Below are 24,012 nucleotides of genomic sequence, written 5' to 3'. Positions count from 1 at the left end.
TTCACGGGGATCCTGTTTTACCCATTTCTGCCTTCCCCGTTACCTGTTAGCAGGATGCTCACCATAAGATAGACCCCACCAACAGTGCCGGGTGTCATGATGCACTTTTAATCCCAGCACTCGGAAGGCAAATTCGGGTGGAACTCTTGAGTTTGAGGCCAGCCTGGTCCTACAGAGCAAAGGACAGACCATGCCAGAGGTACATACTGAAGCCCTGGTTTTTAGAAAAAGGAAAGAAGGAAAGAAGGAAGGAAAGAAGGAAAGAAGGAAGGAAGGAAGGAAGGAAGGAAGGAAGGAAGGGGAGGGAGGGGAGGAAGGAAGGAACAGGATACAGAAAGGTAGACTTAGGCTCCCTGGCAGGATGTGTACAATAAAGAAACTCTTGTTTAATGTTAAATGGGGGACTATGGGCCAAGCCACCCAGACGGAGGCTTTCAGAATGCTCTTGGGAGAGTCACTTGTTTAAATGTGTTGCGGCTTTGTTTATTTCTCATGTAAACTCCAAATGGGCTCCTAGTAGTTCAGCCGTCGGTGGTCAGACCTAAGGCAAGCATCCTGAGGTCATTCTCTGCAGATGGGTGGAATGTCAAAGACCCTGTAGGATTTGCCGAATGTCAGCCATCTGGAGTTCTGACGATCAGAGGGGGCAGATGTCTCAGAGAGCACAGGCTCCTTCCCACAGAGCAGCAGTGACTGGGCCATAGTCATACAGCCATGAGAGCGACTCAGCAGTCCGCTGTGTTTCCAGTCATCCTTCTCTCTGTGGAGTCTCCAGAAAGTGAGGGAGCAAGCCTTCTTCCTCTCGGCCCCCCCATTTCCAATCCTTTTCCTTCTGCTTCTGGATATGGATGCAAAGGCACCGAGAACCCTCGTGGAATCCCTTGCCAATACACATGTTAAAACTTAGTTTCTACCTGTGCAATTGGAAGATAAAGAAACCTTTAATAGGTGGGGCTCTAGTGGGAGGGTAACCCGGTTCTGACATTGAATAGGAAGGGATCATGCCAGTCTCTTGCAGCCCCACCCCACCCCAACCCTACCCCCAGCACACACTCCTGCCACGTGATGGCATGTACCATGTCATGACACAGTCAAAAGGACCTTCGTTGTGTAAGAAGAGGCTGCTGGATTTGGGACCTCCAGCCTCCAAAACTGTGAGCTTAGTAAACCTCTTTTCCTTATAAATTACCCAGCCCTGGAGATTTTGTTACAGCAACAGAAAATGAATTCAGATAGCCTCAAAGATAATTTATTACATCTACACCCCGTGACTCTTGGCACCTCCCATATCAAGATATAGCAGCAGTAGTCTATGTTGTTCTTACCTTACAGCTAAGGTGAACAATAGCACTGTGACATTTATGTATCACTATTCATGTACACATATTTTTAAATTCTTTTGGGTAAATATCAAGAGTGAAGTTTCTGAGTTATATTATACATATATTTTTTTTCTGAAACAGGGTCTTAATATTGTAGACTGGCCAAATACTTTTTTGAAGAACTTTCTCTCTCTCTGTATGTAATCCTGGCTGTCCTGGACCTTACTATGTAGACCAGGCTGCCCTCGAACTCATAGAGATCTTCTGCTTCTGCTGAAATCAAAGAAGCCCAGTCCCCAAACAAAAACAGAAAGCGGTCTGTAATATCTTATGTTCTTACCTGGAAGGTGTGCGGTTTCTGATCTTTCAAATGTTCTTACCAACACGTTATGGCTATTACCAATGGGAGCAAATTCCATCACATAGATTTGGTTTGCCTTTCCTTAGTAAGTGCTGAGTGTCATTTCATGTGTTTATTAGCCACCGGGGTGTGTGTGTGTGCACGTGTGTGTGTGTGCGTGTGTGTGTAAATTTATTTTGAGAAGTGACTGTTCAAATCCTTCGTTCCACCCCGAGACAGGAAATGTACAACTATGTGGCCACAGCTGGTCTAGGGCTTGCTATGTAGGTCAGGCTGGACTTGAACTCACAGAGAACCTGGTAGTGCCCTCTGAATGCTGGGGGTTAAAGGTGGAAGTCTCCACTCCTAGCAAAGCCCTTTAGCTCTTCCTCTTCCTCTTCTTCTTTTAAAGAATTATTCATTTATTCTATGTATAATGAGTACACACTGTAGCTGTCTTCAGACACACAAGAAGAGGGCATCAGATCCCATTACAGATGGTTGTGAGCCACCATGTGGTTGTGGGGAATTGAACTCAGGATCTCTGGAAGAGCAGCCAGTGCTCTTAACTGCTGAGCCATCTCTCCAGCCCCAGTTATTCTTCTTTTCAATTATTTTTTTAAAAAGGACTTGAGGGGTTGGGGATTTAGCTCAGTGGTAGAGTGCTTGCCTAGCAAGCACAAGGCCCTGGGTTCGGTCCCCAGCTCCGAAAAAAAAAAAAAAAAGAAAAAAAATTCCACAAATAATGACTTGAAGAAAAAGATGTATGTATTTATTTTACCTATGTGAGTACATTGTCACTCTCTTCAGACACACCAGGAGAGGACGTTGGATCCTATCACAGATGGTTGTGAGCTACCACAGGAATGACACAGACTTTTCAGGTCTTTGCTTTTTCTTTTACTGCCGAGCATGCGATCAATTAGAACAGAGGGGAAAAAATATATATATATAAAATATATATATATATATATATATATACACAGACAAGGGAGAATCTAGGAGGAAGTTATTGCCATGACCTGATTAAAAGCGACTGTGGTCATTTCTCAATTTCGGAAGAGTGGGGGGTGGGGGCAGACACACTCACACACACACACACACAAGAGCGGGGGTTGGGGGGCAGGTGTACATGCGTGCTGGGTTTTGAATTTTCTGGAATCAGATTCGGAGAAAGGGTTGGAGATGCAGGGTGTTTACTGGAGGAGGAGGCAGGATGGAGTTAAGGAAAAAGTCAAATTGCCTTTTGATCCCACACAGGCCCAGACAGCCTGGCAGGGAACTCTGGAGTAATTGGGCACAGCTGAATGTTTATGCCTCTGCCTTATCCAGTCACAGGAGGAGGGCAGTCACAGGACAGGCATACCCTGTGCTGACTGTTCTCTTAGCTAAGGTGGTCACTTGGGAACTGAAGTAACTTGGGGTCCCCTGCTGGATGGACTCCCTGAATGGCAAGCCCCTCTGGAGGTTGAGCTAAGTGGGTACACCTCTGTGCCTCCCACAGAGGAAAAGGAAGGGCAGGAAGGAGAGAACGGATATGATAGCTTTTGTATTTTGTAGAGGAAAGTAAGTCAATAGAGCTTACCACCGAGGTCGCTTCATTGATACTGTGCGGATGTATTCCTTTTACCCACGGACAGCTATTAAATCACAGGAGAGAGGAAAAAGAAGGTAATTTCTCCTATGTTGATTCTGAATAGCCTCAAGATATTAAGATGTCCAAGGGGAACTGGGTACAATAGGCATTCTTATAATCCACAGCTTGGGGGTGCTGAGGAAGAAGGATCACGGGTTCAAGGCCAGCCTGGCCTAATAGTAACACCCAGTCTAAAACAAACAATACATGAAAGGAGCCAGGGCAGGGCGGAGGACGGTGTTCAGTGCCAGGAGCCTGCTAGCCTTTGTAAAGCCTTGCAGCCTTGGTCCCCTGGGGAAAATTAGTGCTAATGTGGGATTTGTAGCAATGGCCTCAGCTGTATTCCTGAATCATACATGTATTATTCTCCTTGTATTGGTTTTACCTAACACCCGTAAGGTCTGTTTGAGGTAGGTGTCTTTGTTCATCCTTCTTGTATATTTTATTATTCCTTTTGTGCATGAAGGGAGTAAACATTTGGAGACACTAAGTACCTGGCTCCAAGATTTAAAGTTTTTTTTTTTTCTATTTTTCGGAGGTGGGGACCGAACCCAGGGCCTTGCGCTTGCTAGGCAAGCGCTCTACCACTGAGCTAAATCCCCAACACCTGGCTCCAAGATTTAAAACTGAAGTCTCATTTTAAATGTTCTTAAACCCAGGGTGGTACACGCCTTTAGTCTCAGCCCTCAAGAGGCAGAAGCAGGTGGGTTTCTGAGTTCGAGGCCAGCCTGGTCTACAGAGCAAGTTCTAGGACAGCTAGGGCTATACGAAGAAACTCTACCGGGAATGCCCCCCCCCCCAACAAAAATGTTTTTAAAATTAAAAAAAAAAAATGTAGTGCATGTGTGCCTCTCTGCGTGTGTGTTGCCAGTGCTCCAGGAGGCCAGAAGAGGGCGCCAGATCCCTTGGCACTAGGCAGTTCTAAGCCTGACATGGGTGCTGGCAATCCAACTCTGATCTTTTTTGTTTTTAACATCTTTTTCATTTATTATATATAAGTACACTGTCGCTGTCTTCATGCACACCAGAAGAGGGCATTGGATCCCATTACAGATGGCTGCGAGCCACCATGTGGTTGCTGGGAATTGAACTCAGGACCTCTGGAAGAGCAGACAGTGCTCTTAACCACTGAGCCATCTCTCCAGCCCAACTCTGGTCTTTTGTAAGAGCAGCAAGCTCTCTTTTTTTTTTCTTTTTTTTTTTCTTTTTTTCAGAGCTGGGGACCGAACCCAGGGCCTTGCGCTTGCTAGGCAAGCGCTCTACCACTGAGCTAAATCCCCAACCCCAGCAGCAAGCTTTCTTAACTATTGAGTCATCTCTCCAGCCCTGAATACGTGCTCTTAAATATTAAATTGTATTGTTTCTTCACAGAGAACACCAGAAGTAGATATTTAAAATCCTGCAAGTCAAAGCACAGCCAAAAAGGGGTGGAGGGGGCATTTTAAGGAAAACACATCTCCAAGGTGAACGGAGCAAAGGGTTGAGAATGTTCCAGAACAGTTTGTATGAATCACAGAGCAGTGTAAAGAGAGTCTCCAGCTCACAGAGTCAAACGAGGCACACACCACAGCTAATGGTGCCAGCCTACTGGGGACCTGTGAACACTTCATAGAGAGACCACCCTGCCTCTGGTTACCAAGTGACTGACAGATGAGGAAACAGAGCAAAGGGTATAGGCTATACTTTTTTCAGAAGTTTTAATAAAATAGAGGACATAATTACACTTTTTACATAAATAAGAAATTTTAATATTTAATTATTAATTAACTGCTTCCAATATTAATTAATCTTACAACTGTGACATTTCTATGGTTCTTTCTTCCCTATCATACCAGTGTCCCTTCCCAAGTTGGACACACCTGGATACATTAAATGTTTTATTTTGGTGACAGACAATTCCTTTTATTTTAGTTAGATGTTTTGAATGCCTACAGTAAATCTGCCCATTCCGGGAGGTCGCAGACCTCCTGGCCTCCCCCCAAGTCTATGATCTCATTTTCACAGATAAACACCCACTTCTCAGACCAGCTACCCAAAGCATGCATGTTCTCGAGTCCTTTGCAAACCGGTTATTTTGTCTACATAACCTCCTCATATCCCTTCCTCACATTCTTCGTAGGCAGATGCTGGAGCTGTTGCTCTAACCTCCTGAGATATGGTGGCCCGCTGGGGGAGTCTGTTTGGCTTCATTTGACCTTCCCATACCAGCTCCCACCAGTCCAGCCCTTTCTCTGAGGAACCTGGAGAAAAATTAGCAACGCCGTCCACCCGTGCACAGGAAGATGCCCACGGCCACACTAGCGATTATGAAACAGCCCATCAGGATACCCAGGACCAGTGAAGTATAAGAGCGGCCTGTTTGGCTCCCTGCAGAACAGACAGAGAGTGAGTTTAAAACCATATTCCTAAAGTTTGGGTTGAAGCCCAAGGCATCTATATGTTCAAAGGAAGTCACCCAGTGACTTAAGCTTTGTGGGTGTATCCTCTCCTGAATCTCCAGCCCCCTCCTTTTGTTGCTCACGGGGTCCCTCGTGTCCCTTCATTTGCCTGGAAGTCACCCCTTCCCCAACACACACGTGGGGCCAGAATCCCCTCACACCTTTGGTGTTTTGCGTGGTGATGTGGTTCTCCAGGTACTGCACACAGGTGTCCTGCAGAAATTCCTGCAGTTCATACCGAGTCCGATTGTAGGTATTGAGTTGCTTCAGGGTGAAGTTGATGGCTTCGGAGGGCTCCTGGGAGCCTGTCACCCATATGGCAGTCTTTGGCTGGAAACTTACGAAGGCACTTCCATTCACAGCCACATCAAAGAAGACATGGGGTTCAGAGCCCTCCTCTGGCGGCAGCTCACAGCCCACGGAGCAGCTAACAGTCAGAGGAACTATGGAGAGGGGGAGAGACAGCTCTGTGTTTGCTTGAGACGGTGCCAGGTGTTGGGGGACGTTCACCAGGGGCAAAGGGACTGTGGAAGGGAGAAGGAAGGGCTGCCGAGGACAGAGGAGAAGGTCTGTCTGGAAAGTGCTGGGGTTAGATTGTTGGAGCCTGTGTAAAAAGGAGCCATGAAGAAAGCACAGGACTGTGGGAGAAAGGAGCAGAGAAGGCGTGGTGTCCTGGACAAGAGACAAGAGATCCAGTTGTTGACAGGAACTGGGGTTGTGAGAGAGCTATGGACAGACCCACCAACATCTATGAGAAGAGGTGGTCAGAGGCTACGGGCAAAGTGCTTCAGGCTGTATGAAGGGAAGGGTAGGGCCCTATGAGGGAAAGGAGTTGGCAGAACTTTCAGTGAAATTTTGGGGGTCAGAGGAGATGAGGGACAGGGTCCCAAAGCAGGTCTGCTCCAAGAGGCCACACCGACCCCAAAAAGTATCTGATCAATTGATCTGTTTCTATCTATCTATCTATCTATCTATCTATCTATCTATCTATCTACCTACCTACCTACCTACCTGTCATCCATTACTTAGAGGCTTCTTACAGTTAGGATATCGCTTTTCTCTCACAGAACAATCTCCACGGGTCAGAGCCCCACAGACCACGCCCACCCCACTCCCTCACAAAAATCCTGCTGCCTAGAACCTTAGCCTTAGTGCCCAAGCTTTGCCACAAGCCTCCTCAGGCCCTCTTATCCTCCATAGCCCCCACCAGCCTCAACCAGGCGCCCCAACTCACAGACCACGTCGTTCTTGCGCTCGCGATAGATCAACTGCACCAGGCTGTTGAACTGGGACAGGTAGATCTTCAGGCCACTCTCTGTGCGCGCCCAGCTATCCGGATCCTGCCAGTCCTGGAGCTGGAGAATGGTGACGTTGTTGCTCGGGCCTTCCAGCGTGTGTGTCAGGAGTTTTCCCAGAGAGGCGTTGCCCTGATGCCTCCCATGATAGGGGTCTGGGAAGTAGGAGATCTGGAGCATGTGCAGGCTTTGGGAGCCTGAGGGCAGAGTCAGCGCGTCAGGACCGCCAGCGAGGAGAGCGGTAGCTGACAGCCGGAGATAATAACCCCCTACCCAGAGGCCTGCCGCCCACTTCTCGACCCTATAAAGCGCTCGCCCACCTGCCCTTCCATTTGATGCTTACAATAACTTCTCCAGGAAGGGGGTGTTATTATGTTTGCTTTACAGATGAGGAAACTGAGGTCTGCAATCGGAAAAGGCTTTTCTCCGTGCTTTCCAGTCCACACCGTCAGCCTGTCAAACTCTGGCCTCTAATAAGGTCCCAACTCCAGTCCCTGTGTCCTCTCCTGTCATCCCCTGGAGGGCCACATTCCTCAATTTCATCCTTTTGCTTTCTTTTTCTTTTTTCTTTTTTTTCGGAGCTGGGGACCGAACCCAGGGCCTTGGGCTTGCTAGGCAAGCACTCTACTACTGAGCTAAATCCTCAACCCCTTGCTTTGTTTTTCGAGACAGGATTACTTGGTGTAGCCCCAGCTATCCCGGAGCCGGTTTTGTAGACTAGAATGGCCTCCAATTCAGGGATCTGCGTGTTGCTGCTGAAATTAAAATTGTGCCCCGCCACACTGGGCTTAGTTTCATCCCTTCTTACTGGATCTTCATCTGACCCAAAACCCTCAAACCCCTCCTGGGATGTGCCCTACCCCTCCCACATAATAACAGTTACTACCCATGAAGTGATTGTTACACTCTAGGCACTGTTGTACACACATTATTAACGTATGTATGCCTTCCTCCTAACGCTTTAACATGGTAGCTACTATTATTAACCTCTTGTGTATGGGAATCTGAGGCCAAGATAGTAAAGCAAACCACAATTTGAATCCTGGTAGCTGAAGTCAACCTGCCTGCCTATCTGAAGTCATTGCCTCCCCATAGGACATCTGTCCACAGGACAGATCTCAGGGTCTGGCCCCAGCTTGAGATCCACAGCAAGTTTCATTTTCTGATGAATCTCCGTGTTCAGTTTTACCAAATGGCTTGGAGTTCCTCATGCCAACTTTCGGCCACCATGTGAAGAGCTTGTCCGGGTTACTCTGCTGCCTTTGCTCTGCGTGGCAAATCTCTATGGAAGCTGGGTTTGATTATCTGTCTTCAATGCCCAGGAAAGGGCCTTGGCCATGTTGACATTGTAACCCCCTCCTACCTCCCACCCTGTTGAGTTTGAGAAGTTGCTTTCTGTGTTTGCAAGTGTGGATATGTCAGTAACCTTAGCAATGACCTTTAACTGTCCTGTGACCAGGTTTTCCCCTCTGTAAGATCAGTATGAAAATATTGCTCACCACGGATAAACGAGTCAATGTGTGTATAAAGTACAGTAGGCGCTCTAAATTCTGTCTCTCTGAGGGAGAGACAGAGGCTATAGGAAGTGGGGCTGGGGGGGGCGGGGGGCGGGGGGAGAGCTGGGCATCAACAGTGTCTGGTGATAATTCCCCCTCTCTGTTTAAGAGCTTCCTGCAGCCTGATCTTCTGACCCTGGCTCTTGGCCTCCCTTCTCCCACCTTACCTGCCCTCACCCCCTCATCTCAACCCCCAAACTTGTCTCTGCTTTCCTAGTGTCTCCCTATTCTGTCCATCTCTTCCTATCTTCCCTAGACTGACACTACTCTCCCTGTCGCCTCACCTCATTCTTACTCTACAGGTCCCTTCCAACAGCCTCCCCCAAGCCTTCTCTGCAGAGTTAACTGAACGTCCTCACCCTGTCTTTGAAATATGAGCCAAAGCCAGCAGCTGTGGACATCCAAGCTGTGTGGGTTAGAAGTCATGTCAAAGTTCCCCAATACACCAAGTCCCCAGAACACCCCCCAAGAAGGAGCCGTGACCCTAACTCACCATCGGAGTTACAAAAGGCGCAGCCAGGCAGCAGCAGCAGCAGCAGCGACAGAAACTTCGTCAACATCCTGGAGCTGAAGTTCTGGGTCCCACCTGGGTCCGGGCAGGCTCGGGCTCCTGAGGTTGCTGATTAGGAAAGAGAAGGGCGGCTGTCCGGGAAGGGCGGGAGGGAGAGGGAAGGGTGGAAAGAGACCAGTGAATGCGTGGAGGAAGAGGGAGTCGGGCTTTTAAAGTGTTGCTTCGCTCTGTCTCATTTCCTACTAGGGGGCCGGCTCGCCTCGGCCCCTCCCAGCCGCGGGCCCTCCTGCCTGGACCTGCCCGTTTCTCCTCCCGCCGCTGGCTTCCGAGGCTAGAGGAAGAGCGGAAAAGGGGGAGAAAGGCTTGGTGAGAAGTCCGGTCGCCGCTGAGTCAGGGGGTGGGGCGTCTGCTTTCGATGTTGCCAACTCAGAGAATGTAGAGATGACGGGGAAACTGAGGTCCAGAGAGATGTAGGGATTTGCCCAAAGTTTGTACTTCGTGATGACGCCAGATCCAGGAATAGAATTTAGCTTTCCAGGACTGCTGCCTACATTTTATTAGAAGTTTAAGTACACAGGATTACCCAATTGGAGGAGAGGGGTTCTCAGAAATATGTAGCAGAGATTTGGGAACGATCTAGAGAAATCTCAGCATCGAGCAGGTCATAGTCATTTGGTGGCAATGACGTCACAGATTAGTATGTTTTTAAAAAATTTAGTAGGACAGAATAAGAAACCTGGTGCATTATTCTTAGTAAGCAATATTTCCTGAAATATGTGTTCACTTATATAAGGGCGTTTTGCTTTGTGCGTTTTCTTCTTATTTTTTTAAAAAGCGGGATCTCACTCTATCAGGCTGGCTTTGAACTCACAGAGCTCCAACTGCCTCCTGAGTGCTGGGATTAAAGTTATTAGCCACCATGCCCAGTCTTATGCATTTTTAAGTTGGTATGTACAGTAATGGGTTTCATTATGGCATTTTTTTCATACATTATGTCATTCTCCTGAAAGAATAAAGATTTTAAACTATCCCCCACTGACCCTGCTGTGAGGACAAGTGTACCTCACAAAAGAATAACATAACATGTTATGGAGAAGTAGTCCAGCCATAGACCACCTGGCCTCGATAAGGCCTGGCTCAGCATAAACCATCCTGCCTCGATAAGGAAGGCCTGGCTGAACATAAGCCATCTGGCCTCGATAAGGCCTGACTTACCAGTCCTGAGAAAAAAGAGTTGGGGTCAGCTCATCCAAGAGGCAGGGTGGCCTGAAGTTAGATCATGTGCGCCAATGTAAACAAACCAGTGAAATTGCTTTGCTTTGTGTGACTGTTGCCAACTACCTATGTAGTTTTCCCTATAAATGCCTTCCCCTAGTTGGGCTCGGGTCGACTCCTCTGTCTCCTGTGTGAGATACGTGTTGTCCCCAGAGCTCTGGTTCCTCAAATACACCTCTTGTTCATTACATCAAGACCAGTTTCTCTTGAGTTCTTGGGGTTTGCGTCGTCTTGAGATTTGAGTGGGGGTCTTCCCCACCCCACTGGTCTTTCATTTGGGGGCTCGTCCAGGATCTCATGACCACTCACAACTCCAAAGACCTTCTTGGAGGTAAGGGGGATCCCCAATTGTGTCTGAGTGTGTGGCCGCTGTCTGTGTCTGTTTCTGTTCTGGTTCTGGTTAGTATCTGAAAAGCGCTTTGGTTTTGCAGCTGCTTTCTGGAGCTGTGCGGAGGACCACAAACTGCAGCCCTGGGGGACGCTTCAGGGCAGCAGGAGAGCCAGGGATGCTTGGTGGTCTCCTAATGGGTAGAAGACAATAGTGTGTTCCTCTTGGAAGAGAAACTTCAAAGACGTCTTCGAAGCCTCTGAAACTGCCTTTGGCTGGTGCCTGGGACTAGGCACCGCAGTTGTTGTCTGGATATTGTGATCTCTTTGTGTTGTCTGTTGTTTGTTTGTTTAGTGTTTTTTGTGACGATGGGACAGACAGTAATGACTCCCTTAAGCCTGACGCTAGATCATTGGACTGAAGTTAGGGACAGAGCACATAATATGTCAGTTGAAGTTAAGAAGAGAAAGTGACAGACTTTCTGCACCTCTGAGTGGCCGATTTTTGCTGCCCCCCCCCCGCCCCCAGGCTCTTTTGACCTGACTGTGATTATTCTTTTTTTTTTGTTTTGTTTTTTTTTTTTGTTCTTTTTTTCGGAGCTGGGGACCGAACCCAGGGCCTTGCGCTTCCTAGGTAAGTGCTCTACCACTGAGCTAAATCCCCAGCCCCTGACTGTGATTCTTGATGTTAAAGCTATTGTTTTTCAGAGCGCACCGGACCAACAATCTTGCATCTCGGTCTGGCAAAACCTGGTTCAAAATCCTCAATACCCTCTGCTCCTCCTGAATGGCCAGCTCCTCCCTGGTATCCCCCATTTCCTCCCCAGCAGCCTCTAATCTCTGCTCCACTGGAAGAAGAAGCAGGGAGTGGGTGTCCGGCTACAGGTACCCGAAGCTGCAGGGCTCGGAGCCCCACAGAGCCTGACTCCACAGTAGCCATGCCTTTGCGCACTTATGGTGTACCCAACCTCCTGAATCCTCTGCCCCTCTGGAGGCAGACACTTCTGATCCGGCCCAGGGGATGCGAAGTCGGTGAGCACTCACCCCTGACTCCTCTACTGGCCCGATTCTTGTTTTTCCCTTGTGAGCTTATAGGCCTCCCCCGGGTCCGGGCAAGGGGATGCAGCCCCTTCAGTATTGGCCTTTCTCCTCCTCTGATCTTTATAACTGGAAACTTAATTACGGAACTATTTGTTCTGTTCGTTAAAGAGTTTTACTTGGTCCTCTTGGTGCTTAACTTAGAAGTTAAAAATAATTTGCTTGAGAAAAATTGTTTTCTGCCAGGGAGTTTTATCTTTCTCTCTTAGCCTCCTCCCCAAGGAGAGATGCCCCTCCCTTTGCTCCCCTTGTCCAGTCTAGCTGCTGTTAACAGTTGTGTATGAAGGACTCCAGGTTAGCGAGTGATCCTGTCTGAAGCAGGCATTAACGAGAACCTGAAAGCTTTACCTTGGATCCTGAAGACAAATTCTCCCTGTTGCTTAAACATTCACAGCTTCTAAGGAAGGGACAGCGCAGAGGAGGGAAGTGTGGGGCTGAGGGTGGCAAGCATGCAGGCCTGCTAGCAAGTGGCAGGCTGCGCGTGGGCAGTGGCACAGCTCAGGCCAAGTTAGCGTAAGAGGAGTTTCAAGGTGATGAGGCCGGCCGGAGTTGACGCTTTGACAGCAAAAAAATAGCGTGGAGTTATTGGTCGTTTTATGAGACTTTTGGCCCTGAAAAAAAAAAAAATCCAGTTGCTGCCTTCAGTGGCCAGACCTTCAACACTTGCTCACAGAAGGAGAGCGTTCATTAAGAGAAGTTCTTTAAGGGAGCCTACCTTATCTGCTGGCCCTATTCCAAGAGAGGAGTCGGTCTCCAACATTAAGTCACCTTCCCTGTTAAGTAATCATTGACATGGAGCACGCCTTTGATCCTATCCCCTCAGCAGCTAGTCCCTGCCCCTGTGGTCAAAATGCCCCAGGTTGAGGGGCAGGGAAGCCCCTAAAATAGTTTTGAAAAGAATCTACAACAAACTGTGAAGAACTTTGTTTTGCCAGTCAAAATTTAGAATTCAGGCTTTGGCTGTGGCCAAGGTCAGGATTAATGTTTTCTTTTCCATGGGCCTTTAACCCAGTGAGACGTTTGGTAAACGGCTGCTACTGAGGTCCTGAAAGTCCCAGGTGAACCAGTTACAATTCTTATGTCAGTCACTTGGCATCTAACACCCAGGTCCTAACCATCTCTCCATCCTTTTGTTATTAGTTCTTACTGGAAGCCTAGTGACGTTTGGAGGCTGGGTCTCTTGAGAGGCAAAGCCACCAAGCTGACACTGAAGAGAGATACTCCTTGAGGGAAAATCTAAGTCCAGAGAGATGGCTGGTAACAGATCAACTGCCTCTCTGCTCGCCTTTCTGTTTCACAGGCACAAAGCTTGTGCTTATTTTTACAACATCCCAAAAAGGCCTCCTGGTTTAGCTGTGTGACTAAATGCTATTTGTCCTCTTCAGTGGACCTCTATTCTCTAGATTCTCTTCTTGTTTTCTCACCATCCTACTTGAGATGCTTGTTAGTAACTGTTACAGGTCTTCTTTACCACTGAGGAAAGACGGAATCCTACTGGAGGCCAGAAAGAATGTTCCAGACATGGATGGAAGGCCCTCACTCCTGACTGTTGACTTGAATACCCCTGAAGGTAGGGAGTGCTCCGGGTCTACCGCCAGGCTCCAAGAGTGGGTCTCCCAGGGGCTGGAAAATGCCCCACCAATCTGGCTAAGATAAGAAAAAGATATAAAGAGAAAGTTACAGAAACTTGAGGGGTTAGGATAAGTTGCTGAGAGAGTGTAAGTTGCAGAGAAAGTAAGGTTGAAGTGTGGTTCAGGGTCTGTACACATAAGTGGATATAACAGAGAGACTGAGAAAAAAATGAGGAAAGAAGGTAAAAAGAACAGGAAGCTAGGGAAGAAAAGAGACAAAAAGAAGAGGAAGTTAGAGAGCTAAAGAGAGATAAAAGACAGGAGAGGAACATATACTGGCCACAGTAGTTAGGGAACCTAGGAAGACAGTACCTGACAAGAGAAGAGAATTCCTGGCTAAAGATCAGTGTGCTTATTGCAAGGAAAAAGGACACTGGGTCAGGGACTGCCCCAGGAAGAACAAGAGGGGCCTCTCCAGCAGCCCGGAAGGCAAGCCTCTCGGTCCTAGAGTGCTGGCTATGTGCAAAGATAGAAGGGAAGCCCGCCCAGTTGTTTTGTGAATACGGGGGCCCAACACTCTGTGCTCCTACGCCCAAATGGGCTAGTGTCCAGCAAAAGACCTTGAGTACAGGGGACTACCAGCAACAAACAATACTCATGGACTACCTGAAGAACGGTGGACCTTTGTGTGGGCCAGGTATCCCACTTGTTCCTTGTGATCCCAGACTGCCCCTACAAGTCTGAACCCTACAATCCTGCTCCCGGACCCAGACCTAGACCCCCACTTCATGACTGTCAGCAGGTGCTCATTAAAGCACAGGGGTAGCATAAAGATCTGACTGACCAGCCACCAGAGGGGGTAGATGCCATCTGGTTTATAGATGGGAGCAGCTTCTTTTTTTTTTTTTTTTTTTTTTTTCCGGAGCTGGGGACCGAACCCAGGACCTTGCGCTTGCTAGGCAAGCGCTCTACCACTGAGCTAAATCCCCAACCCCGCGGGAGCAGCTTCTTAAAGAAGGAAAAAGATGGGCGGGGGCAGCAGTGGTAGATGGAAAGAGTCATTTGGGCTCAGGCCCTACCAGAAGGTACCTCTACACAGAGGGCAGAGCTCGCTCCCCTCACCAAAGCCCTTGAGCTGAGAAAGAGACTTAACATCTATGTGGACAGCAGGTATGCCTTTGCTACAGCCCATCAGCAGAGGGGCCTGCTGACATCTGAGGGCAAGAAAAAAAGAGATTCCGGCTCTGTTGAGGGCCCTCCATGACCCAGCCAGGCCAAGGAAGAGACTCTGGTACACCTCAATGGGAAAGAAGATCCTGTTACAAAAACAGGCAGAGGCCATGATGTAAACAAATGCATCAATGGACTCACTTAGGGGTAAGCAAACTCATCCAGACATTTTCAAAAACTAAATATTATGTCACAGGTCTCAAGTATCTCGTGGAACAGATAGTGCACTGATGGATACCAGGCCAAAAGGTAACTGTTTTCAGGAAAGTTGACTCTGGTAGGAGGCTCCGTGGGGAACGGCCTGGATCCTACTGAGAAGTGGACTTCACAGAGATAAAACCAGGAAAATATGGTTACAAATGTCTCCTAGTGTTTGTAGATACCTTTTCAGGAATAGGTAGAAGCTTTCCTCACCAAGCAAGAGATGGCCTCAGTAGTCATCAAGAAGATACTGGAAGAAATCTTCCCCCTGTTTGGAGTGCCCAAGGTAATTGGGTCAGACAATGGCCCTGCCTTCGTTGTCAAGGTAAGCCAGGGTGTGGCCAGGTATTTAGAGGTCAATTAAAAATTATATTACATCTACAGACCTCAAAGTTCAGGACAGGTAGAGAAAATAAATAAAATTCTAAGAGAGAACCTGACTAAATTGACCATGGAGACTGGCACAGACTGGGTGGCACTCCTTCCCTCTTGCTCTCTTCAGAGCAAGAAATGCCCCTTCCAGATTCAGCCTTACCCACGTCCCCGAAGAGACTACAGAGTTCAGGGCAGGTAAAAAAAGATAAATAAAACTCTAAAGGAGACCTTGACAAAATTGGCCTTAGAGACCGGCGGGGGAGACTGGACTGTCCTCCTTCCTTTTGCTTTGTTCCATATACGGAACACTCCTGACCCTTTTGGCCTAACACCTTATGAGATTATGTATGGGACCCTCTCCCTTCACTGAATCAGGCGGGGCCCCCTACCCTGAGGTTTTTCCTAAAACCCTGTTTGCTCATTTAAAGGCTTTAGAAGCAGTCCAAAGTGGAATTTGGAGCCAAGTGAAGGACTCCTACAAAACGGGAAGTCCAGGGCGCCTCACCAGTTCCCAGCAGGAGACGCAGTCCTGGTCAGGCGACACCAGGCTGAGAATTTAGAACCTCACTGGAAAGGACCCTGTCTAGTACTGTTAACCACTCCCATGGCTGTTAAGGTAGATGGGACTGCTGCATGGGTCCACGCCTCCCATTTGAAGACAGCACCAGATGTTCTCAGAAATGAATGGAAGTTAGAAAAGACTGTTAATCCTCTTAAGCTTTGCTCTGTTGTAAGTGCTTATAATCCCCATATCCCCCAGAAACTGATTTGGCAAGTTTCCTCCCAGGCCAGGGAGGTAATATGGTCCATCTCCAAGGTGACCCCACCATACACATGGTGGCCCACTCTCGCCCCTGACTTTTATAAGTTGGTAGCTGGGCTGGACATCTAGGACATTCCTGACAGATCCTCAGAGTATGCCCCTAGAAGTCCCAAAGAGATTTCACCTGGGGGCAAGTTCGGATGCAGAAGTCCAGAAGCAAGGTGCCACTTGGGGAGACTGGGGTTTTACGTTTGCCCCCGAGATGTTCGAGACCGGGCTACCATTCTGCATTGTGGGAGCTTAGAAAGTTTATACTGTTCTGCTTGGGGATGTGAGACTAATTTCCACGCTCCTAGGACCCTTAGTTATTCTCTTGTTACTTTTGACATTTGGACCCTGTATTTTTAATAAGTTAATAGCCTTTATTAGAGAAAGAGTTAGTGCAGTGCAGATTTTAATGCTTCGCCAACAATATCATGCCTCAAAAGACCTTAGGGAGAAAGTGGAAGAAGAGAGCTCTGAGTTCTAAGATTAGAACTAGTCACAAGCAGAAGTGGGGAATGAAAGAATAAAGATTTTAAACTATCCCCCACTGACCCTGCTGTGAGGACCAGTGCACCTCACAGCAAAGAATAACATTACATGTTATGGAGAAGTAGTCCAGCCATAGACCACCTGGCCTCGATAAGGCCTGGCTCAGCATAAACCATCCTGCCTCGATAAGGAAGGCCTGGCTGAACATAAGCCATCCAGCCTCTATAAGGCCTGACTTACCAGTCTTGAGAAAAAAGAGTTGGGGTCAGCTCTCCCCAGAGGCAGGGTGGGCTGGAGTTGGACTGAGCCCAAGTTAGATCATGTGCGCCAATGTAAACAAACCAGTGAAATTGCTTTGCGTTGTGTGACTGTTGCCAACTACCTATGTAGTTTTCCCTATAAACACCTTCCCCTAATTGGGCTCGGGGTCGATTCCTCTGTCTCCTGTGTGAAGAGCTCTGGTTTCTCAAATACACCTCTTGTTCATTACATCAAGACCGGTTTCTCGTGAGTTCTTGGAGGTTGCGTCGTCTTGAGATTTGAGTGGGGGTCTTCCCTACTTTGTTCTTAGACGTCCTCCTGGGCGTACACACGTGTGTGAACACGCGTGCGCGCACACACACACACGCACACACGCACACACACACCTAGCTTCCACATATGAGTGAGAACGTGCAGTATTTGTCTCTCTAACAGGCTGACTTGCAGTTCCATTTGTTTTCTTGAAAATGTTACAGTTTAGTTCCCCTCTGCCTAGACTTTCATAGAGCTTATGCCACACTCTCTTTATCCATTCCTGCATTGATGACAGGCGGGTGTTTCTGTGATGGGTTTTGGACAGCGGTATGAACCGCACATATTATTCAGGAAGCAAGTAGCTCGGTTTAAAGTCAGTTTCCCAAGTTAGGAAAGTCCTTATGGCGAACTGCTTACTACTCAGAAATAAAAACAAAACCAGAAATCTTCCCTCACAAAATCCCCGCTTTTCATATTGCTTGGACTCACTTGAAGCTGTATTACTCCTTTACATACTTGTTGTCTGAGTTTCCCACCAAGATGGCAAACCCCATGGGAATAGGGAGGCTGGCTGTCTTGCTGCGTGCTAATCCAATGGTGCACGTCACACACAAACATCAGCGAGATGACAGAACGAGGTTGGGAGGCTGTGCACACATCTCTAGGAGTAAGTTATAGACCACTAGACGCAGCTTAGAACCACCCGTTCATCTGTCAGTCACACAACAGCCAAGCATGCCTGTCTCTCTGTAAGGAGCAAATAAATATGGAAGCATACGTATTAGGTAGAAGCAATGATTTATTTCCAGGAAGGGGAAGGGAAGGGAGGGGAAGGGAGGGGAGGGGAAGGGAGGGGAAGGGAGGGGAGAAGGGAGGAGGTAAGGGGAGGAAAGAGTCACAGTGGAATCTGAGACCAACCATGGCTGTGCACAGGCTCCCATTCTCTGAACTTGTATTTGTAAGCACCTCACGCTTACCTCTCTGTTGTTGCAGACTTCAAAGCTCACAATGGGTAGGAGAACGGGCCCTCAAAGTGAGCAGTTTAAACCATGACTAATTGTATGGTCTTGAATTGTTAAAAACTGTCTTGTATTTGAGGAATTACTAGTTCATGTTTGTAGAGTTGCATTCTTTTTTTTTTTTAAAGATTTATTCATTTATTATATATAAGTAAACTGTAGCTGTCTTCAGATACACCAGAAGAGGGCATCGGATTTCATTACAGATGGTTGTGAGCCACCATGTGGTTGTTGGGAATTGAACTCAGGACCTTTGGAAGAGCAGTCAGTGCTCTTAACCACTGAGCCATCTCTCCAGCCCAGTAGAGTTGCATTCTTAACACATCTATCTCCACCTCCTAGAAGAGATACAGCGTTACAAATGTAACTGAGGCTACATCAACTCATCTTCAATTGTAGCTCTCTCCCCTGTGCTGATCTCTGAATTTAGAACGTTATATGAAAATAAAAACTGACTGTTTCCATCTCTTTGCACTTCTGTATACTTACACCATATATGCATGTATCCTAAACGATAGAGTTGTGCTTTAGTCGGGGTCCTCCAGAGTTACAGAACTTATGGAATGACTATATACATGTCCACTACATATACAGAAACTTATGGAATGCGTGTGAGTGTGTGTGTGTGTAGGGGGTTGGTCTGGTGCTGCTATATACTTAAATATTAAATACTGGCCCCCCAAGATCTGGTTTTCCCTGACAAGGAGATCTTCACATACACCAGATAATGCTATGTAACCCTTGCCTCCCAAGTGATCGAAGATTGGTTAATGAAGATGCCAGCCTGGGCTGGGCAGAAGAGATGTGGCAGAGTAAAGGTTCCCAGGCTGTGGTTCTCAGGAAGGGACTGTGAGGAGAGGAGACAGAAGAGGAAGAAGGAAGAAGTCACCATGGGGTAGGTGGATTGTGAGCACACGGCCATGAGGGCCAGCCTGCTGGAGTCGGAGCTGCCCTAGGTAGAACATGGCAAGTGGCATCTCAGGGCTATTGACAGGGAAGTAGACAAAATAGCACAGAGGGTTGATATCTGCCCAGCTCTAATCCTTTAGGGCTTATTATAAATCTAAGGGCCTCTGTCTCACTTATTTGGGATATTTAAAGGCAACAAGGGGGTGTAGCAAAATCCCCAGAATAAAACTATACATATGGAATTTATATCTATCTACCAAATATATATATATGGAATTTATTAGAATGACTTATAAGGGGCTAAGGGGCTGGAGAGATGGCTCATCTGTTGAGGGCTGTGACTGATCTTCCAGAGGTCCCAGGTTCGTATCCCAGCACCCACATAGCTGCTCACAACTGTCTGTAACTGCAAGCTCTGACACCTTCACACAGACACGCAAGCAGGCAAAACACCAGTACATGGGAAATGGAAATGAGATAAATTATTTTAATGAAATAATGACTTACAGGCTGCAGTCCCACAAATCCAGCAATGGCTGGCTATGAGCAGAAAAATCCAAGAATCTAGGCTGGATGTGTCATCTGGTCTTCAGTATGTGCTGGAATTCCAAAGAAGTAGGCTCTGACGCCAGGAAAGGAGTGGGTGTGCCAGCAAGATGAGGGCGAACAGGCAAAGAGAAAAACCATCCTTCTCCCATAGCTTTGTGTAGACTTCCAGCAGAAGATGTGGCCCAGGTAAAAGGTGTGTCTTCCTGCCTCAAGATGTCTTAAAGTGTGTCATTCCTCATCTCGAGATCTGGATCTTGTGGAATCCTTGTGGAAATGTCACTAACATGTGTTAGTCTCACTTGTTGTGTAAAGATATATAGTCCTCGTCACAGCTTGAATACATTCTATTTTAGGAGTTAAGAGCACTGGCTGCTCTTCCAGAGGGCCCAGGTTTGTCCCCAGCACCCACAGCTGTAACTGCACTCACAGTCCAATTCCAGGAAATTCAACACCCTCTCCCAACCTCTGAGGGTACCAGGTATGACGTGGTGCAAAGACACACATGCAGGCAAAAAAAAAAAAATCAAGTAAAATAAATCTAAAAAGAATATATCACTATTGATTCATCGTTTGGTATTAGACTTTACATTTTTGTGTTTGTTCGTGCGTGCATGTGTTCCTATGTGCATGTATACACATACGTGTGGAGGCCGGAGATAGATGGCTGTGTGTCTTCCTTCTATTTCATTCTTTTTCCATGTATGTGTGCATAAGTTCATGTTCATGTTCACACATATGTCGGCACCTGTGAGTGTCATAGTGTACATGTGTCTGCGCATGTACGTGCAGGCCAAAGGCTGATGTCAGGAACATTCTTTGGTCACCCTTCCACCTTATTCTTTGTGTCAGGATGGCTCCATCACCTAGAGTTTGAGGCCAGTAAGATGGCTGCAGGTGAAGACATTTGACACCAAGCCTGACTGACTGAGTTTGCTCCCCTGGAGCCACACGGTGGAAGGAGAGAACTGATCTGGGACGCACAAGCTTCCCTGCAACTAAATTTACTTAATTTCTATTTTTTATTCATTTATTATATATAAGTACACTGTAGCTGTCTTCAGATACACCAGAAGAGGGTAACAGATCTCTTTACAGATGGCTGTGAGCCACCATGTGGTTGCTGGGAATTGAACTCAGGACCTCTGGAAGAGCAGTCGGGGCTCTTAACCACTGAGCCGTCTCTCCAGCCCCCTTAATTTCTTTTTCAAATCCATTGCTTGAGTAAAGCAAATCTCACCAGCCAGCTTGCTCTGGGGGTCGTTGGTCTCTGCCCTCAAAGGTTAGACACAGTTACAGCTGGGCCATTGTGTCAACCTCCATTTACCTGGGTTCTGGGGCTCTGCATTTTAACTGCTGAGCCATTCCCCGGGCCTTTCGTCTTATTTTTGAGACAGGGTCTTTCACTGAACCTGGTGCTTACTGATTGACTAACCAGCAAGCCCCAGGGAGCCTCCTGTCTCTTCTCCGGGGGTGGGGTTGATTGCAGGTGCATCCTGTCAGGCTGGGCTGGAGACCCAACCTCAGGTCCCCACAATTGAAATGCTAGCAGGTTTGGGATGGAGCCATCTCCTCATCCAGACATTCATGTTTATCTGTTTGCCACATGCTATGAGCAGTGCTGGCATGTGTGTTCTTGTTCATGACTGTTTGTGTGTGGATGGGTGAGTTTGTGTTGTGCAAACCTGGGCATGGACTGGCTGAGTCACAAGGTATATATGGTTTTCAATTTGGGGAGATACTGCCAAAATCTTTTACAAGGATGGGTGCTAATTTGCATTCCCAGCAGTGTGTAAGTTTCCTGCGCCACATCCTTGCCAGCCCTTGGTAGCACCAGATAGGTGGTGGAAGATGGTGCTTTGGTTTGGTTTGACTTAACCTTTCTCTGATTCCTAATGAGACTGTGTGTCTCTTTGCATTGTTTTTTTTTTTTTTTTTTGTCCCTTGAGGGCTTGATAAGTGTTTTGGGATGGAAGGAAATGAACTTTGATTCTCAGCCATCATTCATATGTAGAAGTCATTTGGGATGCAGTTCTGGTGTCAGTGGTGATGGGGGTCCTTGTCCACACTGTCACTCTCGGCAGCCTGAGTTTCCCTAGATTTTTAGAGATCTTGACCCAGGCTAAACCAGGCTTCATGGCTTTGGCACTAAAAAGAACTTCAGGTCTGACAGGCGTGTGATGAAATAGAGATTTTATGCAATATATCTTTAATATATATGTGTGTGTATATACATATGTATATATATATTGAAACTTTATTATTTTTATTTGCCACACTAAGGATTGAACCCACCAGGGTCTCAAACATGCTCGAACATGCAAGGTGAACCCTCTACCATTGAGCCACATCCTCAGTTCATGCAAGATATCTTTTTTTTTAAAAGATTTATTTACTTTATGTATGTGAGTACACTGTAGCTGTCTTCAGACACACCAGAAGAAGGCGTCAGATCTTGTTACAGATGGTTGTGAGCCACCATGTGGTTGCTGGGATTTGAACTCAGGACCTCTGGAAGAGCAATCCGTGCTCTTAACCGCTGAGCCGTCTCTCCAGCCTCCTCATGCCAGATGTTTTAATGTAAGCTTAAATTCCCAGATTAAGAAAAAGAGAAGTCAGGTGGTGGTAGCACATGTCTTTAACCCCACCAACTCAAGAAGCAGTGGTGAGCAGATATTTTTGAGTTTGAGGCCAGCTCTGGTCTACAGAGCTAGTTCCGGGACAGCCAGGGCTATGCTGAGAAACCTTATTTCAAGGAAAATGATATAGGGAGTGGCCAGAAGGAAGTCAGCCACAGTCCAGAGCACAGGAGTGGGCTTCTCCAAGCAAAATACATAGGGGTAGCTCTGGGATCCTCAAGAGAGACTTACTGATTCTGTGTCACTCTTAACTTTGGCGACTCTCGAGTTGCAGCTCAAAAGGCTGACTAGTGAGATGGCTCAGATGGTAGAGATGATTTCACAGAGGCTTGTTGGCCTGAGTTAGATCACACGAATACACTCAAACATATACACACATGAATGCACGCACACATACACAAATACTAATGCACACATGAGCACACTCACATACACTGAAATGTACTCTCACACATACAAACATGCACACACACACACACATAAAATAATGAAATAACCTGAAGTTTGTGTGTGTGTGTGTGTGTGTGTGTGTGTGTGTGTGTGTGTGTGTGTGTGTGTACCGTGTGCTTGCTTGGTGCCCGTGGAGGCCGGAAGAAGGCACTGGAGCCCCTGGGACTGAAGTTAAGAAGGTTGTGAGCCACTGTGTAAATTCTGGAACTGAAACCCAGATCATCTGTAAGAGCTGTAAGTAGGGGGCTGGAGAGATGGCTCAGCGGCTAAGAGCACTGACTGCTCTTCCCGAGGTCCTGAGTTCAAATCCCAGCAACCACATGGTGGCTCACAACCATCTGTAATGAGATCTGATGCCCTCTTCTGGTGTGTCTGAAGACAGCTACAGTGTACTCATATATGATAAATAAAAAAAATATTAAAAAAAAAAGAGCTGTAAGTTCTCCTAACTGCTGAACCATCACTTCAATCCCTTCCCTCTCCCTTGGTAATGGAAGTTATAGCCTGGCTTTGGAGGTATTTTTGACAGAATTAGAATCTGATAATGTAAAGCCAGGAGCCACTAGTGTTGCAGAAGGTGTTTAGTATATGCCCTTCCCTGTACGTGGGTTTTCTGGTGTGTGTGTGCGTGTGCAGTGTACTTGTGCAGGCACACACATCCTGCAGTATGTGTACAGAAGTCAGAGGGCAACTTCCCAAGTTGGTTCCGTATTTCCACTGTGGGACACGGTGATCAAACACAGGCCATCAGGTTTGCCTGGCAAACACTTTGACCCATTGATCCATCTCTTGCTCTTCAGACCCTGCCTGTCTACCTCCTTTGAGACAGGGCCTCTCTCCTCCTGTTTCTTCCCCTCCAGTACCACCGTGGATTCTGATACAGTTCCTGGAATTTGAACTCAGCACCTCAGATTTGAAAGGCAAACACTTTCCCTACTGAGTCACCCCCCTGCAGCCCTCAAAAAAGAGTCTGATGAGTTTCCGTCCAGTGGATTTCTGAATGCACGCCTCTGGCATTCTTGAATGTTTAATGTATGTTGCAGATTCACGCTGTGGGCTAGGCCTGCGCTCTGCTCTCACTTCCTCTGGGGAAGTCAAGCCCATGATCCTCATTGACAGGACAACTGCTGTGCAGGAGAATGAAGTAACTTGCAGAAAGTCACAGGAGTAAGGGAAGAGAAAGGATTTGAATTCAAAGAGGATGAGGTTATGGGGTTGAGTAGAAGAGAGTGGATGAGTACTGGGGGGTGGAGGGTGTCCATGAACTGGTGAGCTGGGAGGAGTTAATAGAGAAGGTTTCCATCTAAACCCAGAAATGTTGGCGCTAGAGCTGAGGGGCTGATAAATCACACCCCGTAGTGGGCTCTGGGCCAGCAGCCAGATTTGACTGGAATCCGAAAAATAGAGATCTTAATGAGCGAAGGGAAGTGAAGGAAACGAGTGGTAGGGTTTCTCACCCCG

At 47.3% G+C, this 24,012-nt stretch overlaps 1 protein-coding gene across 1 annotated transcript; it reads right to left on the bottom strand.

Annotated features, from left to right (window-relative positions):
* Positions 1 to 5,022: 5,022 nt before the first annotated feature.
* Procr (protein C receptor) lies at positions 5,023 to 9,274 on the bottom strand. The gene is given in 4 exon segments (NM_001025733.2): positions 5,023 to 5,665; positions 5,898 to 6,179; positions 6,971 to 7,228; positions 9,081 to 9,274. Coding segments are annotated over 4 exon segments (723 nt in total). The 5' UTR covers positions 9,148 to 9,274; the 3' UTR covers positions 5,023 to 5,549.
* Between the last annotated feature and the right edge of the window lie 14,738 nt (positions 9,275 to 24,012).

Source organism: Rattus norvegicus, chromosome 3 (genome assembly GCF_021556685.1).
Source record: "Rattus norvegicus strain SHRSP/BbbUtx chromosome 3, alternate assembly SHRSP_T2T, whole genome shotgun sequence".
Lineage (NCBI taxonomy): Eukaryota > Metazoa > Chordata > Mammalia > Rodentia > Muridae > Rattus > Rattus norvegicus.
The sequence above is the reverse complement of the archived record's forward strand: the minus strand, read 5'-3'. Positions and strand labels throughout refer to the sequence as shown.